We start from the raw sequence: 22,843 nt of genomic DNA, 5'->3' as shown, positions 1-22,843 counted from the left end.
ATACACGGCATGAATAAAGTGAAAATGGGCCCAGTGACTAAAATACGAATCTCCAACTCCATCATAAAATGAATGTAGATAAGTAAATTAAAATTTGACTAAAAGGGAAAAATTCTTCCTTATGTAGAATGCTATCTAATAAATAGAGAAGGAATGATAGACTTCACCTTGTGCCAAGCAATATGTAAGGCATTTTAGGCACACAGAGATTAAGAGATTGCCTTTAGCCTATATGCTTCTCTGACGTTGGGAGGAGACAGACAAATAAATACACAGATTATCCATTTATCTTACCACTGCTAGAGTTTAATCTTCTCAAGGAAAAGATAGCTGTCTTATCTATTAGAGTAATGGCCTACATTAATTAGTTGAATTGTTGATATGTTCCTAAGTATTGACTGGTATGATGGGGTTTATTAAATACGGGATGATTATTCATTTTATAGATATTTGTTTATTATAAAAGTAAATGAACTAGTAAAAATAAATGTAAGGGTACAAACAAACATAAAGACAAGCAGAAAAATAGCACCTAAAACCTACTACCATTAAATGTGCAGCCAATGTTGACATTTTGGTCTATTTCCATCTGGGCTTCTTACATGCTTCGATTATGCGCAGTATACAGTTTTTATCTTTATGTTTTAACATGCACAATTTTTTTATTTCAAGGTGTTTGACTTTACGATGCAAATTATACTTCGACAACTTACTATCTCAGCGGGCCTATTGTGGAAAAATGAATTTTGACCACAAGAACGAAACTCTTACCATATCAGTAAGTATCTCAGTTCTTTACATCTTCATTGAAAATTAGCTACTGCTTTCTTTTTTGTTGTTGTTGTTATTAAATCATAGCTGTGTATATTAATGCAATCATGGGGCACCATACACTGGTTTTATATACCATTTGACAAGCTACTGCTTTCTTTTCCCTTGATGAAACATTGATTAAGATTTAACCTTTTGTTGTTGGAAGAAAGAACTTATTTTTAAGTTAAGGGTAGTATTTGCTAACATCATTGAAAATTGAATTGACCTTATAAGAGTAAAGCTCCTAGTTTAATTTTTTTTTAGATGCGTGTTTACCTTGTCTTTCCATTCCATTAATTACTTTTTTAGATTCACACAGCGTTTTAAATTATGTGAAACATTATGGAAAATCCATAGTCTGTGGCCTCACTTTCAGAAGGCAAGAATGTTCTACCGCACATAATTTTGTTTGTACTATTTGCTTCTGAAGTTATCCCTAGATCTCGCTTCTTTTTTTTTTTTTTTTTTTTTTAATTTTTTTATTAAATCATAACTGTATACAATGATATGATTATGGGGCATCGTACACTCACTTCATAAACCATTTGACACATTTTTATCACAGTGGTTAACATAGCCTTTCCGCTATCACATTCACTTCTTTGGATTTTATACAACTGTGGATTCTTCATAGTCACAGGTGTTAAAAGAGGGCTATGGTTTAGCAATATAACGTTAAAATGTGTGTAGTCTTGAAGTCAAGAACAGCCACCTATTCGAGATAATCTGGGGTTCAGATAGTTGCTTGCTACTCTTAGTTGCCATAAATTTTATCTCTTCACTTTAATACTTACAATAAATGTTAAATGTTTGGAACATCTTTGTTGTTTGAACCCCTGCATTTTAAATATATCAGAAAGTTAACTTTGCCTTTTTAAAAAATTTTTACTGGTAAGTCATTGGTAGATCCTCCTTTACCACCTTTTTTTCCCCCGAAAGTTACTTCTGCTGCTTTGAGTCCACCATTTAAAAATACAGATATGAAGGTATTGGAAGGAATTGTGCTTATTGGTAGGGAGGTAGTATGTCATGTGGTTTATTCTCACTGCAAATCATGAGAAAGCCAAGGAAATTACAAAAATTCTATTTTTAAAGACATTGGAGTGCTGTAGAATGACTAGATGAATTCCAGGGGTGGGAGAGCCTGTCCACAGCAAGCTGACATTGCTGGATATTTTCTTGGTAGCATTTGCCAATTCTGAATTTGGGTGGTAGTAGAAGGCTGGCAAGACAAGAGTAGAAACTTGAGAGGTGCTAAATACCTGACTAATATTTAAATTAATCACTACCAGAGTTCTGATGTTGTACACAGCTGGCCTAAGGAACAGGGATGAGTGAAAGGTAAAACTCAACTCCAGCCCAGCCCTACAGTACATCCAACCTAATAGAAGGAGAAAGAGCCCCTCTTTGGTGAAACAGTTATATCACCTGGTACCTCCATTGTTCTTTTATACAAAATGTCAATCATAATGTAAAAATGACTGAGTGTATACTCTCTATAAAATCAAGAACAAGGCAGTCATGCCCATGTTTGCCATTTCTGTTCAGCATTGTACACATTATTAGAGGTTCTAACCAATGCAGTTGAGGTCAAGAAAAAGAACTAAAGAACATGCATGTTGGAAATTCTCTTATTCATAAATAACACAGTTATCTAGCAGAAAATCTGATGGAATGTGCAAAAAGCTACTAGAACTAGTAAGTGCAACTAGTAATTTTGCTGACATGATCAGTATGCAAAAATGAATTCTATTTCTGTATGCTTGCAACAAATGATAAGAAATTGAAATTTTAAAAAATACTATTAATATTAGCACCAGACATATAAAATACTTAGGGAAAAGGTATATGAGACCTGTATACTGAAAACTATAAAAAGAAATGCTAAGAAATTCAAGCAGACCTAAATAAATTGGAGAGGTATGTGGTGTTGATGGGTCAGAAGCATCTGTATCTCTGTATGGGATTTCACTTCTCCCATATTGATCTATAGATTCAACACAATTCCTATCAAAGTGCCATCAGGCTTTGTTGGAGAATAGCTGATTCCAAAATTCATGTGGAAATAACAAAGGATCTGAAATAGCTATAAACAAAATTAGAAGATTTACCAGATTGTACCCTTAAAATATGTACAGCTTATTGTATTTCATTTTCACCTGAAAGCTTTAAAAATTTCCAGATATGTGAAGAAGCATGGAAATGTAACTGATAATTTTGTTAAACTAGGAAATAGAGCCAGACTCACAGATGATAGTTACAAGAGATAGCAAATTAATAATTTAACCATAATTAATAAGATAAAGAAAATAAAGTTAACTAAAAACACAATAGACAAAAAGATACAGTTTTAGCTTAGAATTGAAATCTATAGTTTCAACATAGAATTGGAATCTACCAGAACAATCAGTGGATATTCTAAAACTAAAAAGTTGCAATGGCTGAAATTAAGAACTCCTTGGATGAACTTAATGGCTAAGTGGGCACAACAGGAAAAAAAAAATGAGCAGAACTCAAAGACAGGTCAAAAGCGAATATCTAAATTGAACAGCTTAATAACAGAAAATATCAAACAGTTTGAGATAAGAGGAACACAATCAGCCAGTTTAGTGTAAGTGTGGTTGGAGTCCCTGTAGGATAGAACGGTGTGGGCAGAAAGAGTATTTGAAGAGATAATGATTGAGAATTTTCAATTCCGAAATACATCAGCCTAGATTCAGAAACCTTAGCAAACTCCAAGTAAGATAAATATGAAGAAAAACACATAAGGTAGTCAAATAGCTAAAAACCAAAAGCAAAGAAATAACCATAAAAGTAGCAAGAAAAAAAATATGCAATGCTTTCCAAGGAGCAATAAAACCGATGGCAAACTCTTTAACAGAAATTATGGAAGATAAAAGGTCACATGACAGACTTAAAGGTGCTGAAGGCATTTTTTATAAAAACTTCAACCTAGAATTCTACAAGTAGTGAAACTGTCTTTCAAAAATGAAGATGAAACGTCTTAGCTTTCCAATAAGTAAAAGCTGAAAAAATTCTTCTTCAGTATGCTTGACCCACCAGAAATACTAGAGAACATTTTCAGTGAAAGAAAAATAAATGATCACAGATGGAAACGTGGACTTGCAGAAAGAACAGAGAAGACTACAAAAGTAAATATGTGAGTGAATAGAAACTTTGTCTAAAATAGAAATAATAATGGTGATTCACGCCTATAATCCTAGCCCTCTGGGAGGCTGAGGCAGGTGGATTGCCTGAGCTCACAGGTTTGAGACAAGCCTGAGCCAGAGCGAGACCCCATCTCTAAAAATTTTCAGGTGTTGTGACGGGCACCTGTAGTCTCAGCTGCTTGGGAGGCTGAGACAAGAGAATTGCTTGAGCATAAGAGTTTGAATTTGCTGTGAGCTGTGACATTACACACTCTACTGGGGGCAACAAAGTAAGACTGTCTCAAAATTAATTAATTAATATAATAGCATTAATTAATTAATATAATAGCAATAATAGCATAATAACAACCCACCACAGAAGTTGTAAAATATATGACTGTAGCACAAAAGGGAATAGGAGCACATGGAATTAAACTGTTGTCAAGTTCTAACACTTTTTTGGAAGTAACGCCAATATTTATTTATGATAAATTAATACATCAGATATATATATTTCAGTCTCTGAAGTAACCACTGGATTTTAAAAGAATACATAATTAGAAAGTTGACAGAAACCAAATCAAAGGAATGGAAAATTAAATTAAGGCAAAATAGGAGAAACAAAAACACATGGGACAAATCAAAAATAAATAGCAAATGGATGGCTTAACTCTTGATAGATCAGTAATGACTTTAAGTGTAAATGTTCTAAATAACTAAAAATAATGGAATATCAGACTGAATAGAGACATATAAGAGTCAGTTTTACTCTGTTTACAAGAGACACATTAAAAATTAACATAAAGACAGAGAAAGGTTATGTGGAAAAAAGAAAGCCCCTCGTGGTCACATGCACCTGTATTCCTAGCTACTCAAGAGGCTGAGGTGTGTGGATCACTTGACCCAGGAGTGAGAGAACAGTTCTGGCAACATAGCAAGACCCCTATTTCTATAAATATATATATAAATGAGATTTATACCATAATATAGAATAGTATGATATATATGTGGAAAAAAGATATAGTGTGCATATACTAGCCAAAGGAAAGCTATAATAATAACAAAGAAAATAGATTGCAGGAAGTGTTTCAGAGACCAAAAGGGGCATTTCATATTGATAAAAGATATTTTAAGAATATTTGAATTTCGGCGGCGCCTGTGGCTCAGTGAGTAGGGCGACGGCCCCATATGCCGAGGGTGGCGGGTTCAAACCCAGCCCCGGCCAAACTGCAACAAAAAAAAATAGCCGGGCATCGTGGCTGGTGCCTGTAGTCCCAGCTACTCAGGAGGCTGAGGCAGGAGAATCGCCTAAGCCCAGGAGTTGGAGGTTGCTGTGAGCCGTGTGACGCCACGGCACTCTACCGAGGGCAATAAAGTGAAACTCTGTCTCTACAAAAAAAAAAAAAAAAAAGAATATTTGAATTTGTATGTACCTAATAACATAGCAAAGTCAGGAAAAAAAAAGCAAAATAGAATTGACAATTATGTTAATAGTTGGAAATTTTAACAGACTTCTCAGCAAGTGATAAAACAATCAGATTAAAAGTCAATAAGGGTACACAAAAGTTAAATTACAGAATTAACCCAATTGACCTAATTGGCAGCCCTATAGAATACTATTGTTTTGAAGTGTATGTGGAACATGTATCTAAATAGACCATTTTCTTGACCATAAAACAAATCTCAACTTATTTCAAAGAATTGATGTCACAGAATATATAATAAAGTTGAATGAAATTAGGAATAATAAAAGTTAACCTAAAATTTCCCAGATGTTAGAAAATTAACCTACACATTTCTGAATAATCCATAGATCAAAAAAATTAGAAGAACCAAACAATAATAAAAATAAAACATTAAAACTTGTAGGATACAGCTATACGATTTCTTAGAAGGGAATTTGTAGCTCTAAATCCATATATTAGTAAAAAGAAGGAAGGCTAACCATTAATGATCTTCTATCAGGAAGCCAGAAAAAGAAAAGCCAGTTATAAAGTCAAGTAGATTTAAGAGCAGAAATTAGAGAATAGAAAACAAATGTATAGTAGCAATGAGACGGAATGGCAGCAGACCACATACACCGTTACCTGATTAGTGACAGAGACTGCACTGCAGACGTATGCAAAAAGGGTCGTCGTCTTCAGGATGGTGCTGGGTTCAAATTGTTTGATATACTTTTGGTAAACAAATAGCAAATAAACTTTGATTGCCCTCCCACCTGATTATATTATGTACAAAATTAATTTAGGCATTGATCAGAGACCGAAATGTAAAACAGTAAAGGTTCTAGAAGAGAATGTCTTCGTGTTAATGTAGATTGTAAAACAAGACACAAAAAGCAAATAACCTACTCAAAAGATTAGTAATTTGGAGGTTTAGTAAAATTGAGAATTTCTCTTCATCAATTCAGGAAGGATATTGGCAGTGCTTATATATAGCGAAGGACTTACATCTAGAATTTTTAAAGAATAGTAAATATTAAGAAAGAGACTGACAACATTTAAAAATGGTTAAAACACTTAACAGGAACTTCATAAATTAAGATATTCAAATGATGAAGAAGCTCCTGAAAAAGTACTCGAAATTGCAAGTCATCAGAGAGATACAAATATTTTCCACAATGAGTTACTGTCACACTCTATTAGTGACTGAAATGAACAAGATTGGTGATATCTTGCTTCTTTGGTGAGGATGTGGTATTAGAACTCTGTTACATTGCTAGAGGGAGTATAATTTGATAGAACCAGTTTGGAAACCTCTCAGTGTCTGTTAAAGCAGTTCTACTTTTTTTTTGTTCTGAGACCGAGTCTCACTTTGTCACCTTTGGTAGAGTGCTATGGCATCATAGCTCACAGCAACTTCAAACTCTTGGGCTCAAGCAACCCTCTTGCCTCCGCCTCCCAAGTAGCTGGGACTACAATCAAGCCTACCATGTCACCCAGCTATTTTTTTTTTAGTAAAGAGGGGGATCTCACTCTTGTTCAGGATGGTTTCAAACTCCTTAGCTCAAGCAATCCATGCACATTGGCCTCCCAGAGTGTTAGGATTATAGGCATGAGCCACTGGGCCCAACCCACAATTTCCACTCTTTTTTTTTTTTTCAATAGCCAAAATATTTATTAATAATGTAAGATTTTACATTCTTATAATAAATTCCAGCTCAAAACTTTACACCAAGAATGTAATGGAGCAATGTAACTCTCCTTCCTTCACAATCATATGCATTTCACCTATCAAATAGATACTCTCACACACACACTTCCAGTTTTATATAAATTTTTCTTTAAAAAGGAAAGAAACCAACCCAAAATATTGCATTTGAGGTGACACTCCTTGAAGAATTTTATACAGAAGTAATAAACTGTTTAGCACAGCTGAAGTTCCAAAAAGAAAAAGTGAGCCCATGATTTGGTATCTTTCCAAGATATCCCCCTTTGAGACAACAGGGCTTAGTAATAACTGTGACCATGAAGATGTCCTTAGAATTGTTAATATCAAACATGCTGCAAACCCTTTGGATTAGAAAAGAGCAAAATTTTCCATTTTTATGTTTTAAAGAGTGACAAACTGCTCTTTTGCCCTTTGGATAATTTATTTTAAACCCACCACAGGAAAAAAAATAGCACAATTCAAACAAATGCTGTCAAGTGACTTAAGATCAAATATTTACAACAATTGAATAGAGTAATCAGATTTTTCTTCTAAATTGATACCACAAAATCCAGAGCTGACATCTCTCTTTGGCTGCTCTAAATGCAAAATTGAATCAGTTTTTACCGAAGACAATATATGTCAGTTCCAGAATCAAAAGGAAACAGCCATATAAGGCCCTAAAGAACACATGCTCCTACCCTACCATTTGGTTCTACCCTGTATACCTGGAAGTCCTTGAATCCCAGTCCCTGGATGGGTAGGCTGTATACATGGGTGCAGAGCAAGCCTAGTGCCTGTATCTATACAGCATGTCCTGTGCTTCCAAAGAGAATGGAGCAAATCTCTCTTTGTAATAACCAGTTCCACACTTGGTATCTTTGTCTAATACAGACCCCTGGTGTCATTTTGACACCTGGGGCCACAGATAAAGAAAGTAGCCCAGCTGATGCTGCCAAGAGAAACTGCTGAAGAAACGAACGTTATGTCCTAGTGAGGAAGGGCATGGGGCCTTTCACGTGGATTGCAGTGAGTCCACCTGGTAGATGTTCTGGTTGGAGGGGGTGGTAAAATACAGCTGCTGTGATGGAACCAGGTTGTCACAGGGGCTGCTGAGTTCCAGTGTCCTCTGGAAGTCAGCAGCTGGCCTATGAAGTTGAAGTTAGGGGAGATGTTAGACTTCTTCATCTTGAGAATGTCATAGGTATGGTTCATTGATGGATTCAGCTTCTGCATGAGGTAAGCCACAGTCACAGCAACTGAGCGGCTAATGTCAGCCAAGCAATGCACCAAGATACCACAGTCCCGGGCCACCCCCACTCCAGCTTCATCTATGAAAGAAATGGCCTCAGGGAAAAACTGGGACAGGTTTTGCTTGTATTTAAACTCTTCCCTCATTCTCAAAGAGATTCGGCAAATGAGGGGTGACGTTCAAGAGGTACTTGATGCCGAACTCCTCCAGAACATCCAAGTTGGTGGAGTCCTTGGCATAGCCCAAGTAGAGGAAGGGCAAGATCTCCACTGGGAAGGAAGGTTGGCTGTTGGACAGCAGGCAGCCGCCCGAGTCGGTTACACTATTGGGGTCTCTGTCAAGGTCGGACTCAATGTCGGAGGATAAGTCAGAGCTGATCCGCAGGCCCGGATCCTCAGCACTGGCAACTGTGGCGAGCTGTTGCTGCATGAGCCGTCTAGATTGCTCTCGAAGTGCAAGGCAAACTTGGCTTGGAACTTACTGAAGCCACCTTCAAGGCAGAACACCCGGCAGCCGTAGTCCTTGAGCTTCTTTGAGCAGTAGCCCGAGCACCGACTCGCCGCCAGTATTATTCCAGTCGCTGCTGCTGTCATAGTAAAGAATCAGTGCCGCAGCGCCGGGCGAAGAGCACGCGCACGGGCAGGTTGTGCTTCTGCAGCCCCCACAGCAGCATGCTGCCCGGATGGACTCTGTGCGAACTTGTACAGCTCCATCAGGAGCAGCCGCTCCGCTCATAGAGGCACTCCATCTTGCTAATCGCCATTTCGGATGTGAAGGGCACGGGTCTGAGCATATCTATTGTGAGGATCCAGCTGCGGAGAGGGCTGGTGCCCACAACATGGGGCACATAGGCTGAGCGCGCTGCGCGAAGCCCGCGCTCTCCCTCTGGGAGTGGAGTTTAGTTCTGCCTCGCCTCACCCAAGCCGAGGCTGGCAGATACGGAAGGCGAGACTGAAGGAAAGCCGGCGGTTCCCTCTGCAGCCCCTGGCTCTTAGTGTCGGTGAATCTGTGAATGCAGCTGCCTAGGCAGTTTTGTTCCTCTCCAGTGAATGAGATCCAATTAATTTGGACTCCGTGCTACTGAGAGTGTAGTGGCTCCCAACCCCCCCCCCCAAAAAAGCTGCATCTCAAATCTCCTCGGGAGTCTTTCTCCCCAGATTATTGAAGACTCGATTTGCTCACTGTCCCTTAGACTCAGCCCTTGCACACTCCCTGTGCTAGGCAGCTGCTCAATTCGCAACTCCACCCTTGAGGATAAACCCAAGAAAAATGAGTCCTTATGTCATCAAAAAGATGTATTTGAAAATGTTCATAGGTGCTTTATTCATAATGGCCCCAAACTGAGCAATTCTGATATCTACCTAGAGTCAAATGGATAAACCTAGATGAACAGACAGTGATAAGTGAAAGATAAGTGAAAGAAGCCACTCACATACATTCTGTATGTACATGTGAAGTTCAAAAACTGGTAAAAGTTAGGCTGCAGTGATTAATGTCAGAATATTGGTTATACTTTGGGGGATGGTAATAACAGTTTGCTTGATCTCAGTGGTGGTTACCCAGGGGTGTGTGCATAAATATTATTTGAGCCATACACTTAAGTTTTGTGTTCTTTACTGTATATAAATTGTATCCTCTAATAAAAATGAAGGAGAAAAGAAAATATTGGGAGTGCTTGAATAATTTATGCCCAGAGCTAACTGCAAGATAGCTCAAGCAAGACTTCTGATGTTCTCATCCCTGTTATTCAAAGGACTATTTATTGCTTTAAGAATCTTTTACGTATCAGATTTTTATTTTACTAATAAACTTGACACTGGAGTCTTATGAGGAGTTAGTAATGGATGAGCAATAAAAGATCTCCATAATTGGCTTGCCACCTGTAGCACAGTGGTTAACGGTGCCAGCCATGTACAGTGAGGCTGGTGGGTTCGAAGCCAGCCTGGGCCAGCTAAGCAACAATGACAACTGCAACAGAAGCCAGTTGTTGTGGTAAGCACCTATAGTCCCACTATTTGGGAGGCTGAGATAAGAGAATTGCTTAAGCCCAAGAGTTTGAGGTTGCTGTGAGCTGTGACACCGTGGCACTCTACTGAGGGTGACATACTGAGACTCTGTCTCAAAAAAAAAAAAAAAAAAGACTGCCATAATTTATGTAGGCCTTTATTAGGTTGATGCTAAATGTAGTTTGCGAGTTCTTTTATTTGGGGATTTCTATTTGGTTGGTTGGTTTGGTTTGGTGTTTTTATTGGTTATGTTAATGCTCTTCTTCATTTGGGTTTTTATAGAGGATTCAGATTTATAGATGGTAGATATAAAATGTCAGTATATGTTTAAATTCAGAATTTTAAAACCCTTAGGATATTAAAAGATTAGTGAATGCTCACTTGAGAACAACATAATTTTTGAAATAGTGAATTGTAATATTGGGAGCTATGTGCTATTTGATATAAAATTGGTGGTGCTATTTTTTTCCACTTTGTATGCATATGTGTTTATCTGGAATTCTGTCCAAATGAAATGGAATCCTTCCTAATGTTACTTCATATTATCTTCATAGGAAATTGTGTGAAAGATGTGTTATTAATTATATTAATTGACTTTTTATTGTTATCCTGGACCCTTACTAAAGAAGAATTTATTTGAAGTTTTAATTTGTTTTTGGCCAATGTAAGCCTCTTCAAGTTGTTTCTTTATCCTTTTGACATTCAAAATTATTTTTAAAGCAACTTAACCACTAGATGTCACTGTAATTTAAGTAACAAAAAATTGTATAAGTGCTTTTAGTGTTTGAAATTCAGAACTAATTTATTTATTTTGATCAAAATGTTTGAATAGTATGCACAATCTTTATGCCTTTGGAATTTTAGTGTGTTAGATTCAGTTATGGTGAGAAAAAATCTTCAATTTGATTCTCTTGCATTAAAACAAAAAACCCTATTACAGAGATATCTGTTACTATAAAATACAGGGTGCACATAAGGTTCATGTGCAATTTAAAGTAGGTTAACATAATAAATTGCACATGATTTTTATGTCCACCTGTATTTTGAAGGGAATGGATGTCATTTTCATATCGCTAAATCATTCATTTTTTATTTATTTATTTATTTTTTGCAGTTTTTGGCCGGGGCTGGGTTTGAACCCACCACTTCCGGTATATGGGGCTGGTGCCCTACTCCTTTGCGCCTCCCTATTTTTTATTTATTTATTTAGACAGACTGTCATCACTCTGTCACCCTGGTTTAGTGCTGTGGAATCATGGCTTACAGCAACCTCAAACTCTTAGGTTCAAGCAATCCTCTTAGCCTGCCAAGTAGCTGGGACTATAGGCACTTGCCCCAATACCCAGCTAGTTTTTCTATTTTTAGTGGAGACGGGGTATCGCCCTTGCTCAGGTTAGTCTTCCACTCCTCAGCTCAAGCCATCCTTCTGCCTCAGCCTCCCAGAGTGCTAGGATTATAGGTGTGAACCACCACACCAGCCAGTCATTTTATTCTTACTTATTTTTTACTGTAAACCCATTCTTTCTTTACCTGCATTGTGAAAAATTTAATCTGACTTTTTTAATACTTAGTTTTTTTGTTCTTGTCAACTCATTCTCTTCAAGGTTCAACCTGGAGAAGGAAATAAAGCCGCCTTCAATGACATGAGAGCCTTGTCTGGAGGCGAACGTTCCTTTTCCACGGTTTGCTTTATTCTTTCCCTGTGGTCCATTGCCGAATCTCCTTTCAGATGCCTGGATGAGTTTGATGTCTACATGGTATTGTTAAATTTTAAGTTCTCTAGTTTTTGTTTGTTTGTGTGAAATATATAGTTTGAAAGGAAGCAAATCTTTCTGTAAACAACCAGGATTTCAAACTCAATAGGCCTGCGAGTGAAGCTATCTTCCTCTCACAACTCTTCCTTTTCTTGAATTCCTACCTTGATTAAGGGGAAGCTGTTGTTACCAACCCATTCACCTAATTTCAAAAACTGTAATTTATCTGTGATTCTTCCTTTTTTTAAGTCTGATCTCTGCTTTTCTTTTAAGACCTCTCTTTAGTGTGTGCCCTCTTCTTTCTCCCTGAGATCTTATGGCGGTAGCCTCTCATCCAGACTCCCAGACTTTCATCTGGCTTCTTCTTCAGTCTGTCCTCCATCTTTTTGTCAAGTTTATATTTCTTTATTTTTTTTTTATTAGAGACAGAGTCTCACTTTGTTGTCCTCGGTAAAGTGCTGTAGCGTCACAGCTCACAGCAACCTGCACCTCATGGGCGTAGGCGATTCTCTTCCCTCAGCCTCCCAAGTAGCTGGGACTATAGGTGTCTGCCACAACACCTGGCTATTTTTTGTTGCAGTTTGGCCGGGGCCAGGTTTAAACCCGCCACCCTCAGTACATGGGGCCAGTGCCCTACTCACTGAGCCACAGGTGCTGCTCAAGTTTATATTTCTAAATAGATGTGATTATGGTCACTCACCTACGTAAAACCCTTCAATGGTTAATTATTATATATGGAATGAATGTTTAATATTGTAGGGTAACTTTGAGACTCTTTATAATATCTGCTGACTTTTTCAGCTCCCAAAGCTATTGCTAATTTTCCAGACACAGTATGTTGTGTGTCCTACTTTACTCATCTTCCAAGACTTGGCTCAGATGTCACCTATCTGAGCCTTCCGTGACTACCATACCATTTCAGGCAGGGGTAGGAATTTCTCAGAGCTTCCTTGGCCCCACCTTATATCAATTCATAAAGTGAATTGTGTTTATATTTTTATTATAAGATACTTTCATATAATATTTTATATTATTTTCATTCTATTGCAATCACCTATTTTTGTCTGAATCTCCCTCCAGATTATGAACTTTTTGAGATTATCAACTGTGTCTTAATCATGTTTATATCTCTGATGCCTAGCCCATAATAAATATTTAGTAAATGCTTATTCACAAATCAGAATTTATACTTTTTAAGTGCTGTACAGTTCTTTAGTATCAGTTTTTTCCTTTGATACTATCACTGAAGATGGGTTAGAAATTCCTCTGAGAATTGTTTCCAAAGCCAATTTATAATCATAGAAGATAATTATTCTCGCCATGCATTGTTTTTGTCCAGAATAATTATTCATTCTTACTGCCCATATGTCCAATTTTATTCTAAACAGGTTTTTTTCCCTTTCAGAAACTAAAGAGTTTCTAAACCAGAATGGCACTTTACTCCAGTGAAATTATTCAAAAGAATGTACCCAAGTTCTGAGAGCTAATCTGAGGGAAACAAATAATGTTTGGTGTATTAGCAGCTTTGTTATTAAATAATATGCCTCCCAGGGCAGATATGCCTGATGAAATTTTTATAGTCAGAGCCATTGATAGATGTAGCAAGGATGAGGGTCTGCATTTGACTCCAAAGCCCTTGACCTAAGCCATCAGGCTATATTGCCACCATAGTTTCAAGTAAGACCTTTAAAAATATTATGTTCATTTGTTTATGATTTTAACTTTCAGGAATTTTCAAGAGGGTGTAGAATTTTTTTTTAATTTTACAATTATTTAACTCAGAAAATACAAGCACAATTCTAATTTATTTAATTGGAAAACTCATAACTATGCATTTTTCTTTTTCTATACTCTGATGTGCCATCTAACATATTTTAAAGATTCGTTTGAGAAATCTATGTGCAAATTCAAATTGGTTTACATTGTACAAATTATAGAGGCATTGAGGAGGGGCAGCCTTTTAAGAACACCTGAATCACTGAGGGAAAATTTGAGAGACTTAATGAATTTGCAACTAGATATTTTTGTTGCCATTACCCTGAGTGATTAACTATTACTGTACAAATTAGATTCATTTTGTAACATTTAGTTGTCTTTGAATATTTTTTAATTATTTTAATTGCTACATGTATTTGAGAGAGGGAGCCATACATAAATACTTTATAGAAATTACTTGGAAGATATATTTAGTTAGTTATTGTCCCCTAATAATTTCTGATACTATCTTTTCCTGTGTAAACTCCTTGGGTGTCATAGAAAAGGTAACGGGTAATGCCTGGATGAAGATCCAGAGGTTTACATCAGCCAGCAGAATGCTGTTTTACAGGAATATGATTTAGACAATGGCAATACTGACTTTTGCCTTTGTTCTCCAGGATATGGTTAATAGAAGAATTGCCATGGACATGATATTGAAAATGGCAGATTCCCAGCGTTTTAGACAGTTTATCTTGCTTACCCCTCAAAGCATGAGGTAACTTTTTAAAACTTTCTATGATATATAGTTATCAAATATACAAATAGGAAAGAAATCTTTCATATTTACAATACAGATAAGTAAATGACCGATGAAAAGGAAAATTAGCTCCTCTACTGCTAGTTCAGGAGATTTATGGTGGCTTTTCCTTTTCTAGATATTCCAAGTTTTACTTGCATTATTTCCCTTGGATAACTGAAGCAAGTTGATTGGAATATGATTACTGACTTGTTACTATTTTTATATTGAATTTTCTCCTTTGTGGTTATCATGACCAACTAATAGGAAGTAATTTAGTAATTCTTTTCAGACTGAAGAAACAATTCATATGACTCTTTTCTTGATGACTTACACATACCAGTCTTTCCAAATAAAGAGCTCTGCTCTGTTGTCAGTCATCATTTACTGAGGACCTACAATGTGTTAGGTACTATGTTGCTTAGTGTTGATACTCTGGCTCTAAAGTGGTCATGTGATCAATATGGAGATGTAAATTTGTGCTTGGGAATATTCATGTTACTCCTTCCTTGCTAGATAAGAACAAGAATTAAAAACAGTTGATATATAACTCCTTCATTTCCTCTAAACTGAAAACCTGTGGGATATAGCAGGAAGTTAACTTGTAAAAATGAAAACAATATTTTCTTATTGCAAATAATATTTCTCCTAGAACTCTAGATATTAGACATATCCCACTACTAGTAGGTAACAGCCATTTAGATTTATATTTTCATGAAGTAGTAGAATTTTTTTTAATTGGTAAAAACATTCCTAGAAGTTTGAGTAATTAATTTTGTTTCCTCTAGCTCACTTCCTTCAAGCAAATTGATAAGAATACTTCGAATGTCTGATCCTGAGAGAGGACAAACTACATTGCCTTTCAGACCTCTGACCCAAGGAGAAGAAGATGACTAAAGTTCCTTTGTAATTTAACATGCTCTGTCCTCACATTGAAAGATTTGTGAAGGGAAAAAAATTCTGGACTTTTTGACATAATAAAATGAGACTGGAGATATTCTAAAATTAAAGAAACTCCTTTATATATCTAACCACAATCAAATGTATAAATAAGCCTAGAAAACTAACTACAACCAGCAATTTAAAAAACTATTACTTTCCTTTAAGAAAATCGATTTCATAGTACTGGTTTTAAATCTTCTTGAGGTTTTTTGTTTTATTTTGTTTTGTTTTTTACCATCCACTTTTACAGATTCTTTTTCAGAACTAAATTTTGTACATATGTACATGTATATATCTGTTTAGTTTGAGTTCATTTCTATAGTATTTTGTAAGAAAATAAAAGTTTGAGTACCTGATTATATTTAGTTTTGCTTTTCCAGAATATTTCATTCTGTAGTTAAATTGTCAATAATAGAAGAAGGGAGGAATTTCTCATTGCAGAGGGTGGCGTGCAAGGGAGGTGTCTATGGACAGGTTTACAGTGGATTTTCTATTTATTATTGATGAGGGACCCACAGAAGACTATGAATACTTGAGGCAAAATTCTTACCTGCAGGTAATTTTTAATACCAAAGTACAAATATATATTTGGGCTATAACTTTTAACTGTTGGATTTTATCAAATTTAAGATGCTGTCTATACGGAGAACTGCAACACTGGCAAGTCTGACACATACTTCTTTCTCAGTCCTTGAACTGTCCCCCACCCAGCTCAGAGCCTGTAACCAGCATTAGAATTGGATCATGGTGCAGCTTTCACCCTGACCTGTGGGACACTCAACCTGGTTTAAAAGCCCTCAGTTTGCAGTCCAGGCAGTGCGGCTGAACTGAGAGGACACCGGCGAGAGGGACTGTTCAGACCAGGATGGGAAATTGGGGGTGGATCATGGCTCCTCAAAGAACAGGAAAGTAGCTAGTGGCTACAGGAGTCGAAGGCCAAACTGGTGGTGGTGAGCGGACATCAATTATACACCTTGATTTCAGAGATGTTAAAAAGTGTGCCGCAGAATATTGTAAAAAATGGCATTTATCAACCTTTTTTTAGGGTACAAGAATAAGATTATTTCCTGTATTCTCTATGTTTGATACAAGGATTCGTGCTAAACTTTTTGAAAACTCTTTGGATATCAACAAGACGCATTCCTTACATTAGCAGTAAATATCAGAATACATATTTATGGAATTGAAAAGGAAATATTTTAAGAAAAGTAGCATTTTAAGAGCAGGAACTACTTCTATAGTTATTGTGAAAAACTGGGTTTTGTTTGTGGTGGTGGAAGGAATCTAATTTAGTCTTAAATTGAGATCATTTGCCAAATGAGAAGTCCAAAAATTTGTGCTTTCTTATCTAAGAATTTACAGGAAGAGGAAAAGGTGGGCTGAATGTTTTAATATATCCTACTGACCATACAAAGGCTAATTTTTAATTTACATTTGTAACTTTTAACATAGTGCTTTTTCAAATTAAAAAGTAGAATATACTAAATGCATCAATTTTTTTTTAGCTAAGGAACTTCAGTGTCTAAATTCTTGTGGTAGTTTTGAATGTTGTGCTTCTTCATACAGAATGGAAAGTACAAGCCTCAGGTATCCGAGAATCTCTTGTTGAATTGAAGATTACTCATTGCTTTAGCCTCACAAAGTTTTGGTTTCAACTATTATAAGCGAAAATATTTTTATTTAATGTTCTAAGTAGCAGTAATATTAGAGTGACAAGAATAAGAAGAAATTGTTCTTCTCAAAAATACATGTAACTTCTAAAAATAAAAGTTAAAATTTCTATGTATGAAGGTTATGGTCTCGTGGATTGGGGCAGGTCACACACACTGACTAGTGTGACCCTCTGTAGGGCGGTGACTACAGACACCGTGCTGGCAGCTCTTCAGCCCGTAGTTTATCATCAGTGCGGCTCTGGCCGAAAGAAGTCCCTGGAAACAAGGAAGAAAGGCTTGCGTGGATCTTAAATCCTACCTTCTCAAATCTTTGAGATGGAAGTGCTTACAATCATTCTTAAAGTGACAAATGTGATGAGTTTTGGTAAAAACAGAGTATAAATAATAGTTACTCAAATTGATAAATCATCACAAAAGATTTGGGCATCACATGCTTAAATATTTTCTAAGTTCTTATTTTTCCAATTTCCCAGTGCTGTGTTTTTTTTTTTTTAAACAGAGACAGAGTCTCACTTTATCACCTTGGTAGAGTGCCGTGGCATCACACAGCTCACAGCAACCTCCAGTTCCTGGACTTAGGTGATTCTCTTGTCTCAGCTTCCCAAAGTAGCTGGGACTACAGGCGTCCACCACAATGCCCGGCTATATTTTTGTTGCAGTTCAGCTGGAGTCAGATTTGAACCCACCACCATCAGTATATGGGGCTGGTTCTCTACTCACAAGCCCCAGGCGCCACTCAGTGACTTTTTTTTTTTTTTTTTGTGAGGCAGAGCCTCAAGCTATTACGCTGGATAGAGTGCTGTGGTATCACAGCTCACAGCAACCTCCAGTTCCTGGGCTCAAGTGATTTTCCTGCCTCCACCTCCCAAATAGCTGGGACTACAGGCACCTGCAACAATGCCTGGCTATTTTTTGGTTGCAGCCATTATTGTTTGGTGGACCCGGACTGGATTCGAACTCGCCAGCTCAGGTGTATGTGGCTGGCACCTTAGCTGCTTAAGCCATAGGCGCGGAGCCCTTTTTTGGGGGGGAGGGGGGCATATCTTCATCATGGCTGGGCTGTGTATATATGGAGGTCAAAATGATTACATTCTGTGTAAAAAAGCTATTGGCTGGGGTTCATGAATTAGATTGGATATGTTGCCGATTATAATGAAAACCAAGGGATTCGGAATGTCTGATTAAGAGTTCTCCTGAGTACACAGATTAGATGTGGGAAAAAAGACCAAGTGTTTATAGTGTCTGGAGACAGTAATTTTCTGGTTGGATTTGTGACTTGTTTATGCATCTACATACATGACTTCTATTTTGACCAATTCAGATTTTGGGGAAAATTGGTTTGAAATTTTCAGTCCAAAGCATGTAAGCGAATACCCTTGTTTTCTGACTTAAATTAAATATCTACAGACTTGAAGATAAATCAAAATATTAAAAAAGAACAGGTTTTGTTTTTTAAGGACTGCTAAAGTAATAATATGGATATAAGTAAGCTGTTTTCTTTGAGTCAGCAAATGAATTTTTTAAAAAATCTATAATGTTGATACTTAGCATATTTAATTTGAACATTAGCATCTGGACAGAATCCATAGAAACAAAAGTGGCAAGAGTATACGCCCTAATTAGCAAGTTGAAGAGGACTTTTGCTCCCTATTTTTTCTTCAGCTTAAGAATGCAGAGATGTTGGGGCAGCACCTGTGGCTCAGTGAGTAGGGCACCAGCCCCATATACCGAGGGTGGTGGGTTCAAACCCAGCCCTGTCTAAACTGCAACAAAAAATAGCCAGACGTTGTGGCAGGCACCTGTAGTCCCAGCTACTTAGGCAATAGAATCGCCTAAGCCCAAGAGCTGGAGGTTGCTGTGAGCTGTGATGCCAAAGCACTCTACCGAGGACGACGAAGTGAGATTCTGTCTCTAAGAAAAAAAAAAAGAATTCAGAGATGAATTCATTAAAAAATGATTAAGTTCCTGCCATATGTTAGGGACTGTTTTAAGCATTGGGAACACTATAGTGAGGAATACTAACTCTTCCCTTATGGAGTTTAAAATCTAGTTTGACATAAATGATACTGTATATAATAATTACAGCTAATAATTATAATAAATTAGCCAACAGTGATTCCTATGAAGAAGAGTAAAACAGTGAGGATTTGCAGGGGTGCAAGAGAGTGCCGTGTTTTGAATGCAATGTTGAGAGAAGACTGTAGGAGGCAGTACTCGAGCGGAGGCCTGAAACTAGTGTTGGGAGCTCTGAGAAAGAAGACGGGCAGAGCAGTATCTCCAGGCAAGGTCCCAAGTGCAAAGGCCTGAGGTGAAGATGAACTTCATGCTAGGAGTCTGGACAAACCCAAATTGCATGTCCAAACTATTTGGGGAACTAAATTTTTTTTTTTTTTAAATGACGGAAACAGTGTGCACTGTGTTTTTATACTTACAAGCTCTGATTGACTCAGTTTCTTCTAGAGCCCTGCACTTCTCTTACTGTAAGGCTCTCTGAAGATGTGTGTTTAAGCTGGTGCTTTGCTTGATATGATTTCCAACTGTGTGGAAGAAATAAGCATCTGGCCTCTTTAAGAAAGTAGTTTATATTCCTCCAGAGACTGACCCTCAATAAGTGTGAGTTACAGAAATAAATATAGCCTTAATACCATTCCCTTTTTAAAATAGTTCAGATTTATTAATGAAATGAACAGAAATATGGAAACCTAGCGCTTCTAAATGGAGAAAGAATTGAGGCTAGAAATAAGATACTTGGGGACATTTTTCCTTTCAGAATAACAGCAGGAGTTGAGCAGCTAATTAATATGATAATTAAAATGGCAGCTGAGGCTAAGCTAGAAGCAGTGGAAGTCAGGCTCATTTGAATGATTAGAGCAGTGTTTCTCAACCTTCTTAATGCTGTGACCCTTTAATACAGTTCCTCATGTCGCAGTGACCCCCAACCATAAAATTATTTTTGTTGCTACTTCATAACTGTAATTTTGCTACTGTTATGAATCGTAATGTAAATATATGATATGCAGGATATATTTTCATTGTTACAAAAGGGTCATGACCCACAGGTTGAGAACTAATGGATTAGAGGAAGCCTATAGGTCTTTTCTGAAGGAACCACTGTTGCAGTCAGGATGTGGACGTTAGGAGGATCCAGGTTGTTGAGTAACATGTTTGGATGGAATCCAGTTGCAGAGGGTTCAGCTGAACACACCTCAGCTCATGGTGCACCTTCAGCACTGGTCCTTGTAGTACTCACTTGTTTCCCTTTATCTTCATCCATCATTCCCTGTAACATTGTGTTTTCCAAAGAGGGCCACAACCTTAGCTCCCTCTCACGTTATTCTACAACTTTGCCTTTTAGTAATTCTCAGTCTGAGCAGATTTGTAACTCACAACCCACACAATGCAATAGGGGTGACACTTTGTAACTTCCAAGGCTAGGTCAGAAAAGGCAATAAAAAGAAATGAAAGCCCTACCTTGATCTCTAGAATATTTATACTAGAGCCCTGTGCCTGTGTGGAAGCAGTCTGATTTCCCCGGACTGCTCCATGATGAATCCTAAACTAGGTCGTGTGGAAAGTCCTGGGACTACATGGAGAGAGAGAGAGATGTCTGGCCAGTCCTCAGCTGCACTGACCCACCCATGTCCACAAACTCACTAACTGCAAGAGAGATCCCACGCCAGACTGTCCAAATAAGATGTTTCCAAATTCTTGGTCCCAAAACCACGCCAGTTAATATAATAATTGTTATATGACAGTAGTAACTTATATCTGGAAGTGGAAGTGGCAACCACGTGGTACTGCTTGGAAGGGCCTTGAGGAGAATGTTCAGGAATATAAAGAGCCTTGCAGAAGATGTTAGCACAATCCAGGAGTCTCAAGATGCTTTGGAAAGTGTGTCTATTGCAGTTACTCAGGGAAGGCAAAAGGAAAGTAAGAAAAAAGCAATTGGGAGTGGGAGAAAAGGGGACTCTTGTTATGTAGTGGTAGAATGTTTGGCAATACTGATGCTATGGTAACACGAAAAATAGGAAATATACCCCCCCAAACTGGGTAGTCTAGACAAGGAAGTACCTAGATGAAACACAAAAAGTATGACCTGGCTGCTGCTTGCTGCCTGTGACAAAACAGAGCGGGGAGACGAACCAGAGAACAAGCAATTGCATATAAAGCCAAGATTGTTTCTCATTCTTGGATTTTTTCCCAGGTAGCAACTGATTTTCAAACCGTGAGATGACTTTATTGCAAAAATTCCAATCCAGCTTGAAACTGTAGATTTTTTACTAAGACCTCAGAAAGATCTATACTATACTTAATGCAGTATTTTTAGACCCTTTCAGAAAAAAAAAAAAAGTGCTATTTAAGGGTATGCCTTTCGGAGCTTCTCCACTAAACAATAGGGCTTCTAAGACTTTTAAGGATGTTACTCCACAGCAATCTCACAATAAACCTTTTCTAATGGAGTACATTTTATAGATGGATACATAGGACATCCATAACGTTTTAAAAAGAACTGTATCAGAGTTGTAGACTGAAAGACAGTGCAGCATGCAAAGAAATCTTTGTACTCCTAAACTTTTATGGGCAGATAGTAGGCTCAGAAAACTATTCAGCTATAAACACAGACTGGATGTTTTATGAGAAAGGAAGGGATAGTTCAGAGTATGGAAACGAGAGCACAAAAGGCTGAACCAAGAGCCATGGAGAGCTACCCCGCAGAGGTTGCAGCCCTAATCAAGGAATTTACAAGATGCACCTAGCTGATTTCAGAACTGCTATGACCAGAGAGTGCTGTGTGCCTTGCAATTCCCCCTTTTGGAAAGTGTGTCTACTGCAGTTACTCGAAACCTGTACCACCATTGTATGTTGTATGTGGAAGGGAAGAGGGGAGGTAATTTTGCCACGGGTCTGCAGACTTCTGGATCAGGAAGAATGGTACTCAGTATACTATACTTGATGAGCCACAGCTGAGGAGCCTTTATAAGGATGAGATTTGGGGCCTCAAACCTGACTCTGAAGTCATAATGGTGTGAGACTTTGGTTTCTAGGGTGAACACATCTTACACGAAAGATGTGAATTGTGGCACATACTACAAAACTGTATTATGTTGTTTTACAAAGATGCTGACAATAATAACTCATGCCACACGTTCTTCTAGAACCTTGCTTCACTTCCTCAAGAGATGGAGTCTAAGTAGCATTCTGGGGGGCATAGGCAGAAAGACTGCTTGAGCTTAGGAGTTCAACACCAGCCTGAGCAAGAGCAAGACCCTGTCTCTACTACAAATACAAAAATTAGCAATGCCCTGTGGCAGGCGCCTATAGTCCCTGCTACTTGTGAGGCTGAGGCTGGAGGATTGTCTGAGCCCAGGAGTTGAAGGTTGCTGTGAGTTAGGCTGAGGCCAGGGCACTCTAGGCTGGGCAACAAGAGTGAGACTCCATCTCAAAAAAGAAGAAAAAAAAAAGCGAGAAATGGATTTTAATTCTTCAATTCCTCCTTTTTGAATAAAAAGGGGCTTGTGGCTTTTTTGTAACCAACAGAATGCTGTGAGAGGGGCACTTCAGGACTTCTGAGGCTAGTTCAGGTCCAACTTTGCAGGAATACTGCAACTT

General features: G+C 37.7%; 1 protein-coding gene and 1 pseudogene across 8 annotated transcripts in view; one reads left to right on the top strand and one right to left on the bottom strand.

Moving 5' to 3' along the window:
* Window positions 1-17,346, top strand: part of SMC6 (structural maintenance of chromosomes 6) — a 105,660-nt gene extending 88,314 nt beyond the window's left edge. For all 8 annotated transcript variants that reach the window (XM_053588490.1, XM_053588483.1, XM_053588487.1 and 5 more), the window contains 4 exons: window positions 673-778; window positions 11,975-12,127; window positions 14,500-14,597; window positions 15,407-17,346. In XM_053588490.1, coding sequence (XP_053444465.1) covers window positions 673-778; window positions 11,975-12,127; window positions 14,500-14,597; window positions 15,407-15,515 — 466 coding nt within the window. In that variant the 3' untranslated portion in view covers window positions 15,516-17,346. The remainder of the gene's footprint in view (window positions 1-672; window positions 779-11,974; window positions 12,128-14,499; window positions 14,598-15,406) is intronic.
* LOC128583348 (dual specificity protein phosphatase 6-like) lies at window positions 8,128-9,037 on the bottom strand (annotated as a pseudogene).
* Window positions 17,347-22,843: the final 5,497 nt, after the last annotated feature.

The sequence above is a fragment of the Nycticebus coucang genome, chromosome 4 (genome assembly GCF_027406575.1).
Source record: "Nycticebus coucang isolate mNycCou1 chromosome 4, mNycCou1.pri, whole genome shotgun sequence".
In the NCBI taxonomy this organism is placed as follows: domain Eukaryota; kingdom Metazoa; phylum Chordata; class Mammalia; order Primates; family Lorisidae; genus Nycticebus; species Nycticebus coucang.
Note: the sequence above shows the minus strand (reverse complement) of the source record. Positions and strands in the feature narration are given on the sequence as shown.